Source organism: Helianthus annuus, chromosome 16, assembly GCF_002127325.2.
Source record: "Helianthus annuus cultivar XRQ/B chromosome 16, HanXRQr2.0-SUNRISE, whole genome shotgun sequence".
Classification (NCBI taxonomy): Eukaryota; Viridiplantae; Streptophyta; class Magnoliopsida; order Asterales; family Asteraceae; genus Helianthus; species Helianthus annuus.
The window spans coordinates 18,042,566-18,057,289 of record NC_035448.2 but is presented as its reverse complement, the minus strand read 5'-3'; the positions used below and the strand labels follow the sequence as shown (position 1 = coordinate 18,057,289).

At 37.8% G+C, this 14,724-nt stretch overlaps 1 protein-coding gene across 1 annotated transcript; it reads right to left on the bottom strand.

Moving 5' to 3' along the window:
• Positions 1-11,044: 11,044 nt before the first annotated feature.
• LOC110919002 lies at positions 11,045-12,124 on the bottom strand. The gene has a single exon (XM_022163282.1). The coding sequence runs from the start codon at positions 12,122-12,124 to the stop codon at positions 11,045-11,047; it is 1,080 nt and encodes a 359-aa protein (XP_022018974.1).
• Positions 12,125-14,724: the final 2,600 nt, after the last annotated feature.

The following is a 14,724-nucleotide window of genomic DNA, read 5'->3' as shown; positions in this document are numbered from 1 at the left end:
CCACCACAGCCACACCGCCACCACAGCCGGGAATGATGTCCGATGATGACAACAATGGTGTCCGATGATGACAACAATGGTGACCGATGATGGTCTGATGGTAATTATGATGAATGACGGGAATGATGTCCGATGATGACAACAATGGTGACCGGAGTTTGCAGGTTAGCCGGAGATGAGAAGGGTGGTCGGAGAATGGTGCTACGGTGGTGAAAGTGATCGACGGCGAGGTGTGCGATGGAGATATAAAGGTTGTCGGGTTATGCGGAACGATGGTGGTCGCCGGAGACAACCGGAGAGGAAGCTCGCAACATTAGAGACGTCGCCAGAACTTGAATTCTCGTTGAAGTCGTCACGTCGGAACTCACGTTATCCTTTTGTTCGGTATACTTTCTTTATTTTCTTGTTCCCTCGATTTAGCCACTGTTAGAGTATCTAACTTTGATTTTAAACACCGGAGGATTGGAGGAATCCAACGCCGTTGGAGAAGACGACCGGAGTTCGTCGGAGTTCAAGCTTTCGCCGGTTAAACGGAGGTCGTCGGAGGTTCACGACGGGAACCACGTCAAACGTCGTCTCGGTATACATCGGAGGATTGGAGGAATCCAACGCCGTTGCTTAACTGGTGGCGGTGGTGGCTGTGGTGGCGGTGGTGGTGGTGGTGGCTGTGGAGGCGGTGGTGGCTGTGGTGGCGGTGGTGGCTGTGGTGGCGGTGGTGGCTGTGGTGGCGGTGGTGGCTGTGGTGGCTGTGGTGGCGGTGGTGGCTGTGGTGGCGGTGGTGGTGGTGGTGGCTGTGGTGGCGGTGGTGGTGGTGGCAGCGGAGTGGTGGTGGTGGAAGGGCTAGTGGTGGTGGTGTTACAAATTTACACAATCAGTCCTTTATGTTACAAATTTACACAATCAGTCCTTGTTTACTAACTGACTTAACTGGGTTATGATTTTTGGACTGAAATGACACCTTTCCAGAACGTCGGGGAGGAAAATGGCGCATTTTTGAAAAATGGACTGAAATGGCCAAAGTGACCAAACCACAGGGACGAAAATGGCAGTTAACTCTTCATATTTTAAACTTGATGACTAATTAAGAAAGTAAACAAGTGTATTTAAGCCGATGAGACCCAGATAAATTGGTTTGGGAGGAGGCAACCCTATGACCTTCCAATGAGGAGGTCATGGATTGGAGTTTCATTTCGTGCAATTTGTTTAAGACGTGCCAGAGATTTTATCATAGTGGGGCTTCGGGAAACGGGCTTCCGTTGGAATGGTGTACGGGTCTAGTCACTAGTGTTATCTGTGTTCGTAGGGTGTGGGTAGTCTTTCGCCAACGAGTTTGTCCGAATGACCAGGCTTGTATTGTATTTATTGGTCGTTCCCAAAAAAACAAGTGTATTTGAATAAATAATAAGGAGATTAAAAGTAATAATCATATGATTAAAAAGTTACTATTTTTACACTGAATTAGAACTGTATTAAAGAAAATTATATCACATGAGTCATGACTCATGAGGAATAAAAAGGTGGGTGGCCACTATGGAATGTCGTTCGTCTGGTTCGAAGACACAGACCAAAACAGTCTTTTCTTGGATCCTTTATGTTTTTTCTCCAACAATTTTGTTGGTGTTATCAAATCAATTATATTAATTATGTATTTTTTAATTGTTTTAAGATATGATACATATGGATTTTTTAACGAGATATCGATGGTTGTTCAAGGTATGGAATGATTGTCTTAAACATAACACGGGTTTTACATGTGATTAGTTATATAGTATCATCTTGAAAAAAATAATAATAAGAGGAATAAGGTATTCAACTTAATTTATTTAGGATATATTGTTTTTTACATCCTTTAAGTTTTAGCAAAATTTCAGACGCTATCGTTTAACTAACAAAATTATAACGGACGTCATTTATGTTGTAATTTTTTTACGGTAGATGTCCTTTATCTTTTAATTTATTTACAGCGGATGTCCTTTATTTTTGTAGTCCTTTTAAGGAGAAAGGACACCGCTTGTAAGGAAATTATAACATAAATGACATCTGCTGTAATTCCGTTAGTTAAAAAACAACTGCTGAAATTTTGATGAATTGAAGGACGTAAAATGCAATTTACCCATTTATTTATAAAGGATGAAACACATTAAAAAGACTTTTTTCTTTAAAAAAGCATATGTATTATGTATATATATACGTGCAAATACATGTAAATACAGTGATAGTGAATATGGATTCATTATTCAGATGTTACAAAAATCAGTAGTATTCTTATTAGCTAAAGTTTTATGTATTGTTTCTCGGGTTTTACAGCAAACATTGGCCTTGTTCTATAATCATAAAATTCCACCGTTCAAAAAAAATCTGAATATCATATGATTTTCTATTTGATAGTCTACAATATGTTTGCTAAAGTACTTTTTTTCTCATAGCTAAAGTTTCTCATAAGATCATTGAGCTTAATTAATCCGTTTTCATTGTCGGTCATCAAAGTTTTAATGAAGTTTCAATACCTAATGAAATCGTTATTCACGCTTTTATTACTTATTAAAAAAGTGTGTTTTGAAGTCGATTTGGAAAAGACGTTGCTAATGTTAAATGAGGTGTCCTTCCGGATATCTTGTGTCAAATGAGGTTGTTGTTTTTTTACAAGTGATCGATTTGTATCGTTAAAAACTTGATCAACATCCTTAAATGCTTTCAATAAGCCGTGACCTGGGCTTAAGCGTTAACCTTGATGAGTAGAATATACGCCATCGAGGTTTCGTATAACTTTTAATTTTTGAATTTACTTAATTAACTCTTATTATTCGAATTATATAGAAACCGGTTAATCTGTCAGATCTTTGTTGGTATGTTTTGGTGAGTAACCAGCAACAAGCAGACCAAAAGCATGAAATCCTCATCATCACCCTCCACTTTTGTTTTATCAAAGACACACCCTTCAATCATTATTGGTTTCGTCTTGCGAAATCATTGTATCGTGTTTCTTTTTTCAAAAAGTAAATAAAGGGTCAAGTCTTAGATTTATTAGATTTAATAAGAAATAAATTTATCATCAAATATTATTAAATATTATTATTTTATATTTTTATGTATTGAGTGGGAGTGTGACACCCAAAATACCTAGGGCAGAAGAATATTCTTCCATTATATTGCATGGTGTGCTCCAAGCCTCCAACCAACAAGCGCCTCCTTCAATTGCCTTTCTTTTGTTTATGTGGGTGAAATACTTTACAATATTTTATACTTTCCAAAAATTATTATATATCGGTATTTTTAAATACTATGTTCTGAATTTTTATAAGTTAAGACATCCGGAAGCTTAGTTTTTAATCTAAATATTCAAATGTGAAGACATCTAGAAACTTAATATTTCCTAAAAACTAAATACTCAGACCCCCCGTAACGGGGCGTTTTTTTAAAAAAAAATTGCAAAAAAACGCCTGATAACGCCGGAACCCCCATTACATGGGGCGTTTCCGGGCGTTTTTTTTGAAAAAAAATGGCTCCGGCGTGTTTATTAAAACGCTGAACAATGGTTTGAATGCCCAATCAATTGAGGACATGTGGGTTTAGAGAGAGAGATGGGGTTGTGGCCGGATTTTTTGGCCGGATTTTTGGCCGGATTTTTGGCCGGATTTTCTGGGTTTGCAGAAGGGAAGAAGAAGGGCATGAAGAAGAAGAAGAAAGGTTTTTTTTAAACTTTGATATTGACACTTAGGCCCCTATACTTTTAAACTTTATTATTTTCTGTTTTGAAACATTAGGCCCTAAAGTAATTTTTTAGTATTGTATTTTTTTAATTTTCTGTATTTTACTTTCTGTTTTTTATTTTCTGTATTTTTATTTTCTTTATTTTTAAGTTCTGTTTTTAATTTTTTAGTATTGTATTTTTTTATGTTTTAAATTAAAAAAAATAATTGGGAAATGATTGCATGGGCATTATTTGAATAATGCCCCACTACACCATTTTATGGTATAATGCCCCTTGCTGACTGGGCTGCCACATGGCGCAAAACGCCCCATGGAGGGGGCATTATAATGTTTAACCATTACGCATGGTCTCACATGTGAACATATCTATCCCAAAATTTGAGAATTCACATGTTACATGTTTTAGAAAATTGGTAAACTAAAATTTGTGTACTTAAAGACTTGTGAAATGGAAATTACAACATGTGAAAATAGTAGTAAATAGGGTGTGAATGAGTCGAGTAGCTTGTGAACTATCTGAGATTGGCGCGTTAAAGGCTTGAATCAAGCCAAGCATAAATAACCTTAAATTTGAGCTCAGATTTGGGATCACTTAATAAAAGAGTTTGAGTTCGGTTAGTGGGTAAAAGACTTAGACCCAAAAAAAGGAAGGAAAAGATTGTAAGGAACCACTCTAGATAGTAAAAAAAACTACAAAGAAAAAAGAAAAATATGTACTTATATTAGATGCTTGTTGTAATCAACCAATCTATCTATACTATATAATAGAAGAAACCTGATTTAGGACACATGTCATTCAATGAGGGCATCAATAATTTATTGATAAATTTTAAATTTAAATTAAAAAGATTTGAATATTATATTAGAATTTTATTTTGATTGTAAATCTATATCGGCATTTTGAATTATAGTTTGGCGTATGGTTGGGTGATATGTATTTTGTAAGTATGTAACTTTAGATTAAAAAAAGAAAGAAAGAAAATATATGTGCGCATAAAATTTGTATCAAATAAATTTTAACATTATATAAATTAATGCTTCAAGCAACTTTATTCTATTCGTTAATTTCATTATTGGAATATACAAAACACTTTTGACTCAATATGTACTTTTATATATTTTAAGATTCTTAAAAAATCTGCATACTTCAAAAAAAAAAAAAGTTCGCATATTGGAATAAAATAAGCAAGGTAAACACTAAGGGGCTGTTTGATAGCCTTTGAATGGTTATTAAGAGGCTACCTCTTAATGAAATCATTAAGAATTTTACCAATGAAAATGTAGAAGAATGTGACATGTGATGATTTACCATTCAGAGGTTACCTCATAACCATTCAGAGTTGAGGTTACCTCTTATTCATTCAGAGGTTTTAAACCACTAAGAGGTAGCATTTGAATGGTCATTAAGAGGCTACCAAGCAGCCCCTAAATCAGATATTGTAACTTTAAAGAGAATATGTTGATTCACAAAAACAGTAAGCAAAATTTGTTCACTTATTTCATAATTGTAAAATATAAGTTGTCTTAGATTTATTGTATATTACACGGAGTTGAATAAATGTAATTTTATATACCAAATAAAAAGTTATATCTTTAAAACCACGTATATTACACAAGTTGAATAAATGTATTTTATTGTAAACTCCACTTCATTCTAAATACTAGGTATGTTTTTTACTCTTCATATACTATGCATATTATCTATGTCACATAGAAAACATCATGTTTTTTTAGATAAGTTTACCATGTCAAATAAGTAATACGCATATTATCTATGTCACATAGAAAACATCATATATTTTTAGATAAGTTAGATATATGTGTTTTAAAACAAGGTAAACTCTTAACATACATATTTTTTCCTATTGTAACTAAGATGTAGAGGTCTGTGAAAGGTTTCTTCACATTCGGAATTGTAACACCCGTCTAATTACTACTTGAATTCAATAAAAATTTAACCGATTTAAACAAAAAGGTGTCTAATTAAAACATAATTTCCATAGGCAAAGTTTAAAACTAGTTAACCCTTAGTCCACTAACAACTAAGATCAAACATTCATAAGATGTTTAACGAGAGTTTACAATACAAAACATTGTTTATCAAAGTTAACATAACGCGGAAGCTCAAAAGTGAGTGTTCGGTTCTTCAACATCTAGCTTGACCGTCATCCGTAATATCCCATCGTCACCTAGGGTTAAAACCACTGAAAAACGTTAGTTTTTACAGTGAATTTAATCTTACAATCGAGTTCTAGCATCACAACATGAAAACAAAACAATTTTTCAAAAGTTAACCTGCCGCGTGTCGCGGCAGGTTCTGATAATTCTGTCGCGTGCCGCGGCAGACGTCGCGTGTCGCGGAGGGATCAAGAGATCCTGTCGCGTGGCGCGGGGAACACAGTTTTCCAGCAGGTTCAGTGCTGAATCCTGCACTTGCTGCCAGCTCCGGAAATCCAAGTTTTTAGCTTCATTTGACCATAACTTTTGACTCGTAAGTCCGTTTTAAGTGATTTTTCTTCCTATATGTCTGTAAATTCATTACCGACATAACCATTACAAATTTGACACCTAAAATTTAATTTACGGACCGAAAGACCATATGTCACTATGTAGTTATTCGACCCATTCTAACCTTACACATTTTATTACCATTTAGCTAATAAACCTATGGCGCCTTATGCCCGACATCCGGGGCTTATTATCACCCGCATTTCTTACCAATTTCATGGTTTAATGCCCTTGTGCTTATTATCGCCATTATCGACTACTAGAATGTTTAAAACTACCATTTTCACAACTATTAAACCCGTTGGCTCATCTTGTGGAACCATCCACTTATGATGACTACCAATTGGTTCGTTTACTATACTAAGTCTAATTATTCACATCCATCCATAATAAATATAAATTCAACGCAGATTTAGATTCAACAATAAGATTTACGAAACTTATCAACAACTCGTTTAATGTAACCAATAAAGTTACGTACCTTAGTGTACGCCCTTCAACCGCAAATCACCACCGGCTTGTCCACTCGACGTTCCGGTATCCTTTCCTATAGAGTTCAATTCAAGACATGTTTAGAACTCTCTTTGAACCTTACATCGCATAATACACCGAAAACATCATAATTATGCGTTTAATCTTTAAATTTCCATTTTAAGCCTTCTCGCATTTTCACAAACACCTTAAGAGCAGATTTTTCACATGATTATATGACAAGTTTCTAGCTTATCATTTAGCCCCAATTTCACCTAAATCAACATTTTACATGAGTGTTAGCTTCTAGATTTCTAAAATCACTTCCAAATTGTCAAATTACACAAGATTAACACCCAATATCCTAGTGTTCATCAATTAACACATAACCCATTAATCACCTACAATGGTGATCATAGTTTCCACTAAAATTTTACATGATTTCAGCTTGTGTTCGTTTAGGGTTTGTCCCTAAACACTATAGTTGTTCTTATATCATCACAACATATACATGCAACCCTAATTTCAGATTTTTCCCAATTTCATGAGAATTTCAAATTAAGAGTTTTCACTAAATTTTACATACCTTGTAATCCTCTTGCGATGAGGATCACGGTTCTAAGCTCGGATTTTCGTTTGGACCAGATTTGCACCTCCAATTTAAGAGTTTTAGTAGAATTCTAGGGTTTTTGAAAGTGGGGTGTCGCCCCTTGTTGTTCTGAACGACCAGACACCTCCTTGTGGGGTGTTTGGTGTGTTTTATTAGATTAATTAAAATAAAGTTTCAATTTTTACAACTTAGGTCCTTCCATTTTGATCAACATTTAATTTAGTTGCTTTTAACCCTAATATAGGTTATTTCTAAACTTGTAGCTAACTAGGTTAAAATTCCTAGTTAGTAAATCCTCATTTATTTATACTTTATAATTATAATATAAAGTTTTATATTTTCGGGGTGTTACAAGTCCACCCCCCTTAAAAAGGGTTTCGTCCCCGAAACCGAAGTACGTACCAAATAATGTAGGGTGGAGACGTCGCATTTCCTCTTCGGATTCCCACGTAGTGTCCGAACCTTTCCTATGCTCCCATTTGATTTTGACTTGATCGATTTGTTTATTTCGTAAGTGTTTGACCTTCCGATCTAAAATCTCCACCGGTCTCACCGCATAATTTAGGCTATTATCCACTTCGATATCATCGTAATGGATATAAGACGTTTCGTCCGCTAGGCACTTTCGCAGTTGCGACACGTGAAACGTGCCATGTATTCCATTCAACTCTTCCGGTAGTTCCAGGCGGTAAGCTACCTTACCGACCCGTTCGACGATTTTAAATGGCCCAATAAACCTCGGGCTTAGCTTTCCCCTTTTTTTTAAATCTGATAACGCCCTTCCATGGGGAAACCTTTAGCATCACCATATCACCCAACTGAAACTCAATCGGTCTTCGTCTTTTGTCGGCATAAGACTTTTGTCTATCTTGAGCCGCTTTCAAATGGGCCCGCACCACCTCGATTTTCTCATTAGTGCTTCGGATCATATCCGTAGGTGCTAGTCCTCGTGGGCCCACTTCTCCCCAACATACCGGAGTTCGACACTTCCTACCATACAACATCTCATACGAGGCCATCTTAATGCTTACGTGATAGCTATTGTTATACGAAAAATTCGACTAAGGGTAGATAAACATCCCAACTGCCTCCGAAGTCGATAATGCAGGCCCGTAGCATATCCTCCAACGTTTGGATTGTTCTTTCGCTCTGCCCATCCGTTTGCGGATAGTAAGCGGTGCTAATAAACAGCTTGGTTCCCATCTGTTTTTGGAATTCACGCCAGAATTTTGAAGTAAACCGAGTATCTCGGTCCGATACGATGGATATCGGTACTCCATGAGGTGCTATGATTTCATTGGTATACACTTCCGACATCTTCTCGGATGTATAGGTCTCACGTATCGGAATAAAGTGAGCACTTTTCTTCAATCTGTCTACGACTACCCATATAGCATCGAACCCACGGTTAGTTTTGGGCAATTTGGTCAACAAATCCATGGTGATTTGTTCCCACTTCCAAACTGGGATGTCCAACGGTTGCAGCTTACCGTATGGCTTCCTGTGCTCTGCTTTAACTTGCAAGCAGGTCAAACACTTCTCCACATATTTCACAATATCTCTTTTCATCCCGGGCCACCAATAGTTTTGTTTTAAATCATTATACATCTTGGTCGCCCCCGGATGGATTGATTATCGGGATTTATGGGCTTCATTTAGTAGAAGCGTCTTTACCCCACAAGTATTTGGAACCCATATCCTTCCGGATCGAGTCTTCAACCCGTCATTCCTATTCGACAAATCTTTCAACTGACCGATTATTCTTTCCTTCTTCCAATTCTCCTCTTTTACTGCTTCTATTTGCGCCTCTCGAACACGTTCTAGTATACCCGAGGTCACCACGAGCTGCATCGACCTTACTCGTATTGGGACATAGTCCGCTTTTCTGCTCAGAGCGTCCGCTACCACATTTGCCTTTCCGGGGTGGTAATATATTTCATAGTCGAAATCTTTTACCGTTTCTAACCATCGCCTTTGTCGCATATTTAACTCCTTCTGATCGAAGAAGTATTTTAAGCTTTTGTGATCGGTGTATATGGTGCACTTTACCCCGTATAGGTAGTGCCTCCATATCTTTAAGGCAAATACCACCGCAGCCAATTCAAGATCATGCGTGGGATATTTCTTCTCGTGTATCTTCAATTGTCTCGAGGCATAAGCTATAACTTTGCCCCGTTGCATCAAAACGCATCCGAGCCCTAACAGTGAAGCATCCGAATAAACCACCATATCTTCGACTCCGTCCGGCAATGTTAGTAACGGAGCTTGAGTTAACTTTTCTTTTAGCGTTTGAAACGCTTTTTCTTGATCGACACCCCAAATGAACTTCTCTTTCTTTTGGGTTAGCTTTGTTAGCGGTGACGCAATCTTGGAGAAATCTTGAATGAATCTCCTATAGTATCCTGCAAGCCCCAAAAAGCTTCTAATTTCCGATGGGTTCTTCGGAGGATTCCATTTTGACACGGCCTCGATCTTTGACGGATCCACCAATACTCCGTCGGCACTTATGATATGGCCGAGAAATTGCACTTCTCGTAACCAAAAGGCACACTTAGAGAATTTCGCATACAACTTCTCTCGTCTAAGTGTCTCTAACACCTCTTGCAAGTGGTGTGCGTGTTCAGCTTCACTTTTCGAATACACCAAAATATCATCGATAAATACAATGACCGACTTATCCAACATTGGCTTGCAAACCCGGTTCATGAGGTCCATGAAAGCCGCGGGTGCATTTGTTAGCCCGAATGACATCACGAGGAATTCGTAATGTCCGTATCTTGTGCGGAAAGCCGTCTTCGGCACATCTTCTTCTTTGACCTTTAGTTGGTGATACCCAGATCTCATGTCAATTTTCGAAAACCAGTTCGCACCTTTTAATTGGTCGAATAAATCATCTATCCTCGGGAGCGGATATCGGTTCTTTACCGTGAGTTTGTTTAACTCCCGGTAATCGATACACATGCGCATGCTCCCGTCTTTCTTTCTCACGAACAATACCGGTGCGCCCCAAGGAGACACACTCGGCCTTACAAATCCTTTGTCAAGCAGATCTTGAATTTGGGACATCAACTCTTGTAATTCCGACGGCGCGAGTCGGTACGGTGCTTTAGCTACGGGTTTTGCGCCCGGAATCAGCTCGATCCCGAACTCCACCTCCCGCTCGGGCGGCATTCCCGATAAATCATCCGGAAATACATCTTCAAAATCACGCACTACGGGTACGTCTCCAATTCTTGGTAATTCTTTCCCAGGCTCATTCGCGTATATCATGAAGCCCTTGCATCCTCGCTTCATAAGCTTGTGAGCTTTCAACATCGAGCACACTATGGGGTTGCCCCCCTTTTCGCCATAAATGGTGACGTGTTTCCCGCTCGGAGATGTTAGTTTTATCTCCTTACGGAAACACACGACTTTTGCATGGTGCTGGGCTAGCCAATCCATCCCAACGACTACTTGAAATTTCCCCATTGACATCGGGATTAGGTCTGTCAAGTATTCTTCATCGTCGATGCTTAATTTGCAGCCTCGACAAACATCGCAAACTATAAAACTTTTGTTGTCCCCTATTTCAACTTCTAAGGGCACAGGTAATTTCATCAAAACAAATGAAGGATGTCGAATAAATCCATGCGAAATGAAGGATTTATTCGCATCCGTATCAAACAATACACGTGCTGGAATTGAGTTAATTGTGAATATACCTGAAATCACATCGGGTTCTGTCTTCGCTTCAGCCGCGGTAAGTTAGAAGGATCTCGCCTTCGCTTTGGGAGCTTCTGTTGGAGATTCTTTAACATCTCTCTTTCCAACTAAGTCCGGACATTCGGACTTTTTGTGGCCGGGTTGATAACATTTGTAACAAACAGAGACTTTTCCCGGGCATAGCGAGGCCGTGTGCCCCGTCTTATTGCATATGGGGCATGGCTTGTCTTTGAACCGACACTCCCCTTTGTGCCCCTTCCCGCACACTTTACAACTTGGCGACCCACCCTTAGTATCCACCTTCTTTCCCGATTCTCCCGTTCGGGCTTTCTTTGTAGGGCTTGGATTCACATCATGTGCCCTTCGCTCACCTCTTTCGACTTGCTTCTTCAACTCAATTTCCCGTTCCCGTGCAACGTTAATGATTTCGGTAAGGGTCTCGTATTTTGAAGGAGTCATAAACTCCCTATATTCAGCACTTAACATGTTGTAATAATAATATATCTTCTGCTCTTCAGTGGTGACTAACTCGTCACAAAACCTCAACTTATCCATGAAGATGCTCGTGATCTTGTCAATTGATTCCCCCCTTTGTCTTAACTGGATAAATTCCTCTTTGATCCTGTTGATAACTGCCTTGGGGCTATAGTGTTTAAGGAACGGCACCTTAAACTCATCCCAAGTCATAACCCTTGCCGCTTCGGCTCCGATCTCTTTCTTCTTATTGTCCCACCAATCCTTGGCTTGATTTCTCAATTGGCCAGTTCCGTAAGCAACAAAGCCACCCACGTCGCAGTGGGTTCGTTCAAACACTCCTTCGACATCACTCAACCATCTTTGGCAAATTATTGGGTCGACTTCCCCGTTATAGATTGGCGGTTTACACGCCATGAATTCTTTGTATGAGCACCCTTTACGTTCTCCAGTTTTGTCTTTCATAAGGTTGACAGTATCCTCCAACCTTTTAACTCGCTCTTCAACAAGCGACAATACCGTGCTTTGAATCTTGTCTATAAACCCGGATAGACTACCTTCCATTGCCTTCCCTACTTCTTCGGCAATTATTTCTTTCATTTGTTCGGTGCTTGTTTGCACCGGATTATCATCGTTTCCATCAGACATCTTGAAACTGAAATGTTTACATTTAAACGTTAAACATTTCATTTATAGCATTACTTCATTTGTTTTTCGGTTTAGCCAAGTTCTCAACTTGCTTTAACCGTTCATATTTAATGCACTTTCCGGGTTTGAGTGTGTTAACACGCTCTTCCCATGCATAACAATTCGTTTCTCATTCCTTACATAAGACATAGTCTACTAACATAGTAAGTAAATTCTTACCGGACGATCGATCAAGCTTGAACCGAACACTTTTTTGACAACCTTAGGCTCTGTTTACCAACTTGTAACACCCGTCTAATTACTACTTGAATTCAATAAAAATTTAACCGATTTAAACAAAAAGGTGTCTAATTAAAACATAATTTCCTTAGGCAAAGTTTAAAACTAGTTAACCCTTAGTCCACTAACAACTAAGATCAAACATTCATAAGATGTTTAACGAGAGTTTACAATACAAAACATTGTTTATCAAAGTTAACATAACGCGGAAGCTCAAAAGTGAGTGTTCGGTTCTTCAACATCTAGCTTGACCGTCATCCGTAATATCCCATCGTCACCTAGGGTTAAAACCATTGAAAAAAGTTAGTTTCTACAGTGAATTTAATCTTACAATCGAGTTCTAGCATCACAACATGAAAACAAAACAATTTTTCAAAAGTTAACCTGCCGCGTGTCGCGGCAGGTTCTGATAATTCTGTCGCGTGCCGCGGCAGACGTCGCGTGTCACGGAGGGATCAAGAGATCTTGTCGCGTGGCGCGGGGAACACAGTTTTCCAGCAGGTTCAGTGCTGAATCCTGCACTTGCTGCCAGCTCCGGAAATCCAAGTTTTTAGCTTCATTTGACCATAACTTTTGACTCGTAAGTCCGTTTTAAGTGATTTTTCTTCCTATATGTTTGTAAATTCATTACCGACATAACCATTACAAATTTGACACCTAAAATTTAATTTACGGACCGAAAGACCATATGTCACTATGTAGTTATTCGACCCATTCTAACCTTACACATTTTATTACCATTTAGCTAATAAACCTATGGCGCCTTATGCCCGACATCCGGGGCTTATTATCACCCGCATTTCTTACCAATTTCATGGTTTAATGTCCTTGTGCTTATTATCGCCATTATCGACTACTAGAATGTTTAAAACTACCATTTTCACAACTATTAAACCCGTTGGCTCATCTTGTGGAACCATCCACTTATGATGACTACCAATTGGTTCGTTTACTATACTAAGTCTAATTATTCACATCCATCCATAATAAATATAAATTCAACGCAGATTTAGATTCAACAATAAGATTTACGAAACTTATCAACAACTCGTTTAATGTAACCAATAAAGTTACGTACCTTAGTGTACGCCCTTCAATCGCAAATCACCACCGGCTTGTCCACTCGACGTTCCGGTAGCCTTTCCTATAGAGTTCAATTCAAGACATGTTTAGAACTCTCTTTGAACCTTACATCGCATAATACACCGAAAACATTATAATTATGCGTTTAATCTTTAAATTTCCATTTTAAGCCTTCTTTGAGGCATTTTCACAAACACCTTAAGAGCAGATTTTTCACATGATTATATGACAAGTTTCTAGCTTATCATTTAGCCCCAATTTCACCTAAATCAACATTTTACATGAGTGTTAGCTTCTAGATTTCTGGAATCACTTCCAAATTGTCAAATTACACAAGATTAACACCCAATATCCTAGTGTTCATCAATTAACACATAACCCATTAATCACCTACAATGGTGATCATCGTTTCCACTAAAATTTTACATGATTTCAGCTTGTGTTCGTTTAGGGTTTGTCCCTAAACACTATAGTTGTTCTTAAATCATCACAACATATACATGCAACCCTAATTTCAGATTTTTCCCAATTTCATGAGAATTTCAAATTAAGAGTTTTCACTAAATTTTACATACCTTGTAATCCTCTTGCGATGAGGATCACGGTTCTAAGCTCGGATTTTCGTTTGGACCAGATTTGCACCTCCAATTTAAGAGTTTTAGTAGAATTCTAGGGTTTTTGAAAGTGGGGTGTCGCCCCTTGTTATTCTGAACGACCAGACACCTCCTTGTGGGGTGTTTGGTGTGTTTTATTAGATTAATTAAAATAAAGTTTCAATTTTTACAACTTAGGTCCCTCCATTTTTATCAACATTTAATTTAGTTGCTTTTAACCCTAATATAGGTTATTTCTAAACTTGTAGCTAACTAGGTTAAAATTCCTAGTTAGTAAATCCTCATTTATTTATACTTTATAATTCTAATATAAAGTTTTATATTTTCGGGGTGTTACAGGAATGTCATAACTTTTTTTTTAAATTTAGATTTACTTATGGTGTCTCATGTCTTTATTTTTTTTTCGCTTATATATATGTTTCATTGGTTCAATTGTACATATAAAGTATTACACTATACATAGTATTTTTCTCAACTATAGTTATTTTTTGTCTATTCATTTACATTACTTTTATCTGTTTTCGGACCTTTCAAATGGTATAGGACATATTACATTATCAATAGTTTTTATTGGTTTCCTTACTAATTGTGATAAAAGTAATTATTTCGTACAATTCATATTGG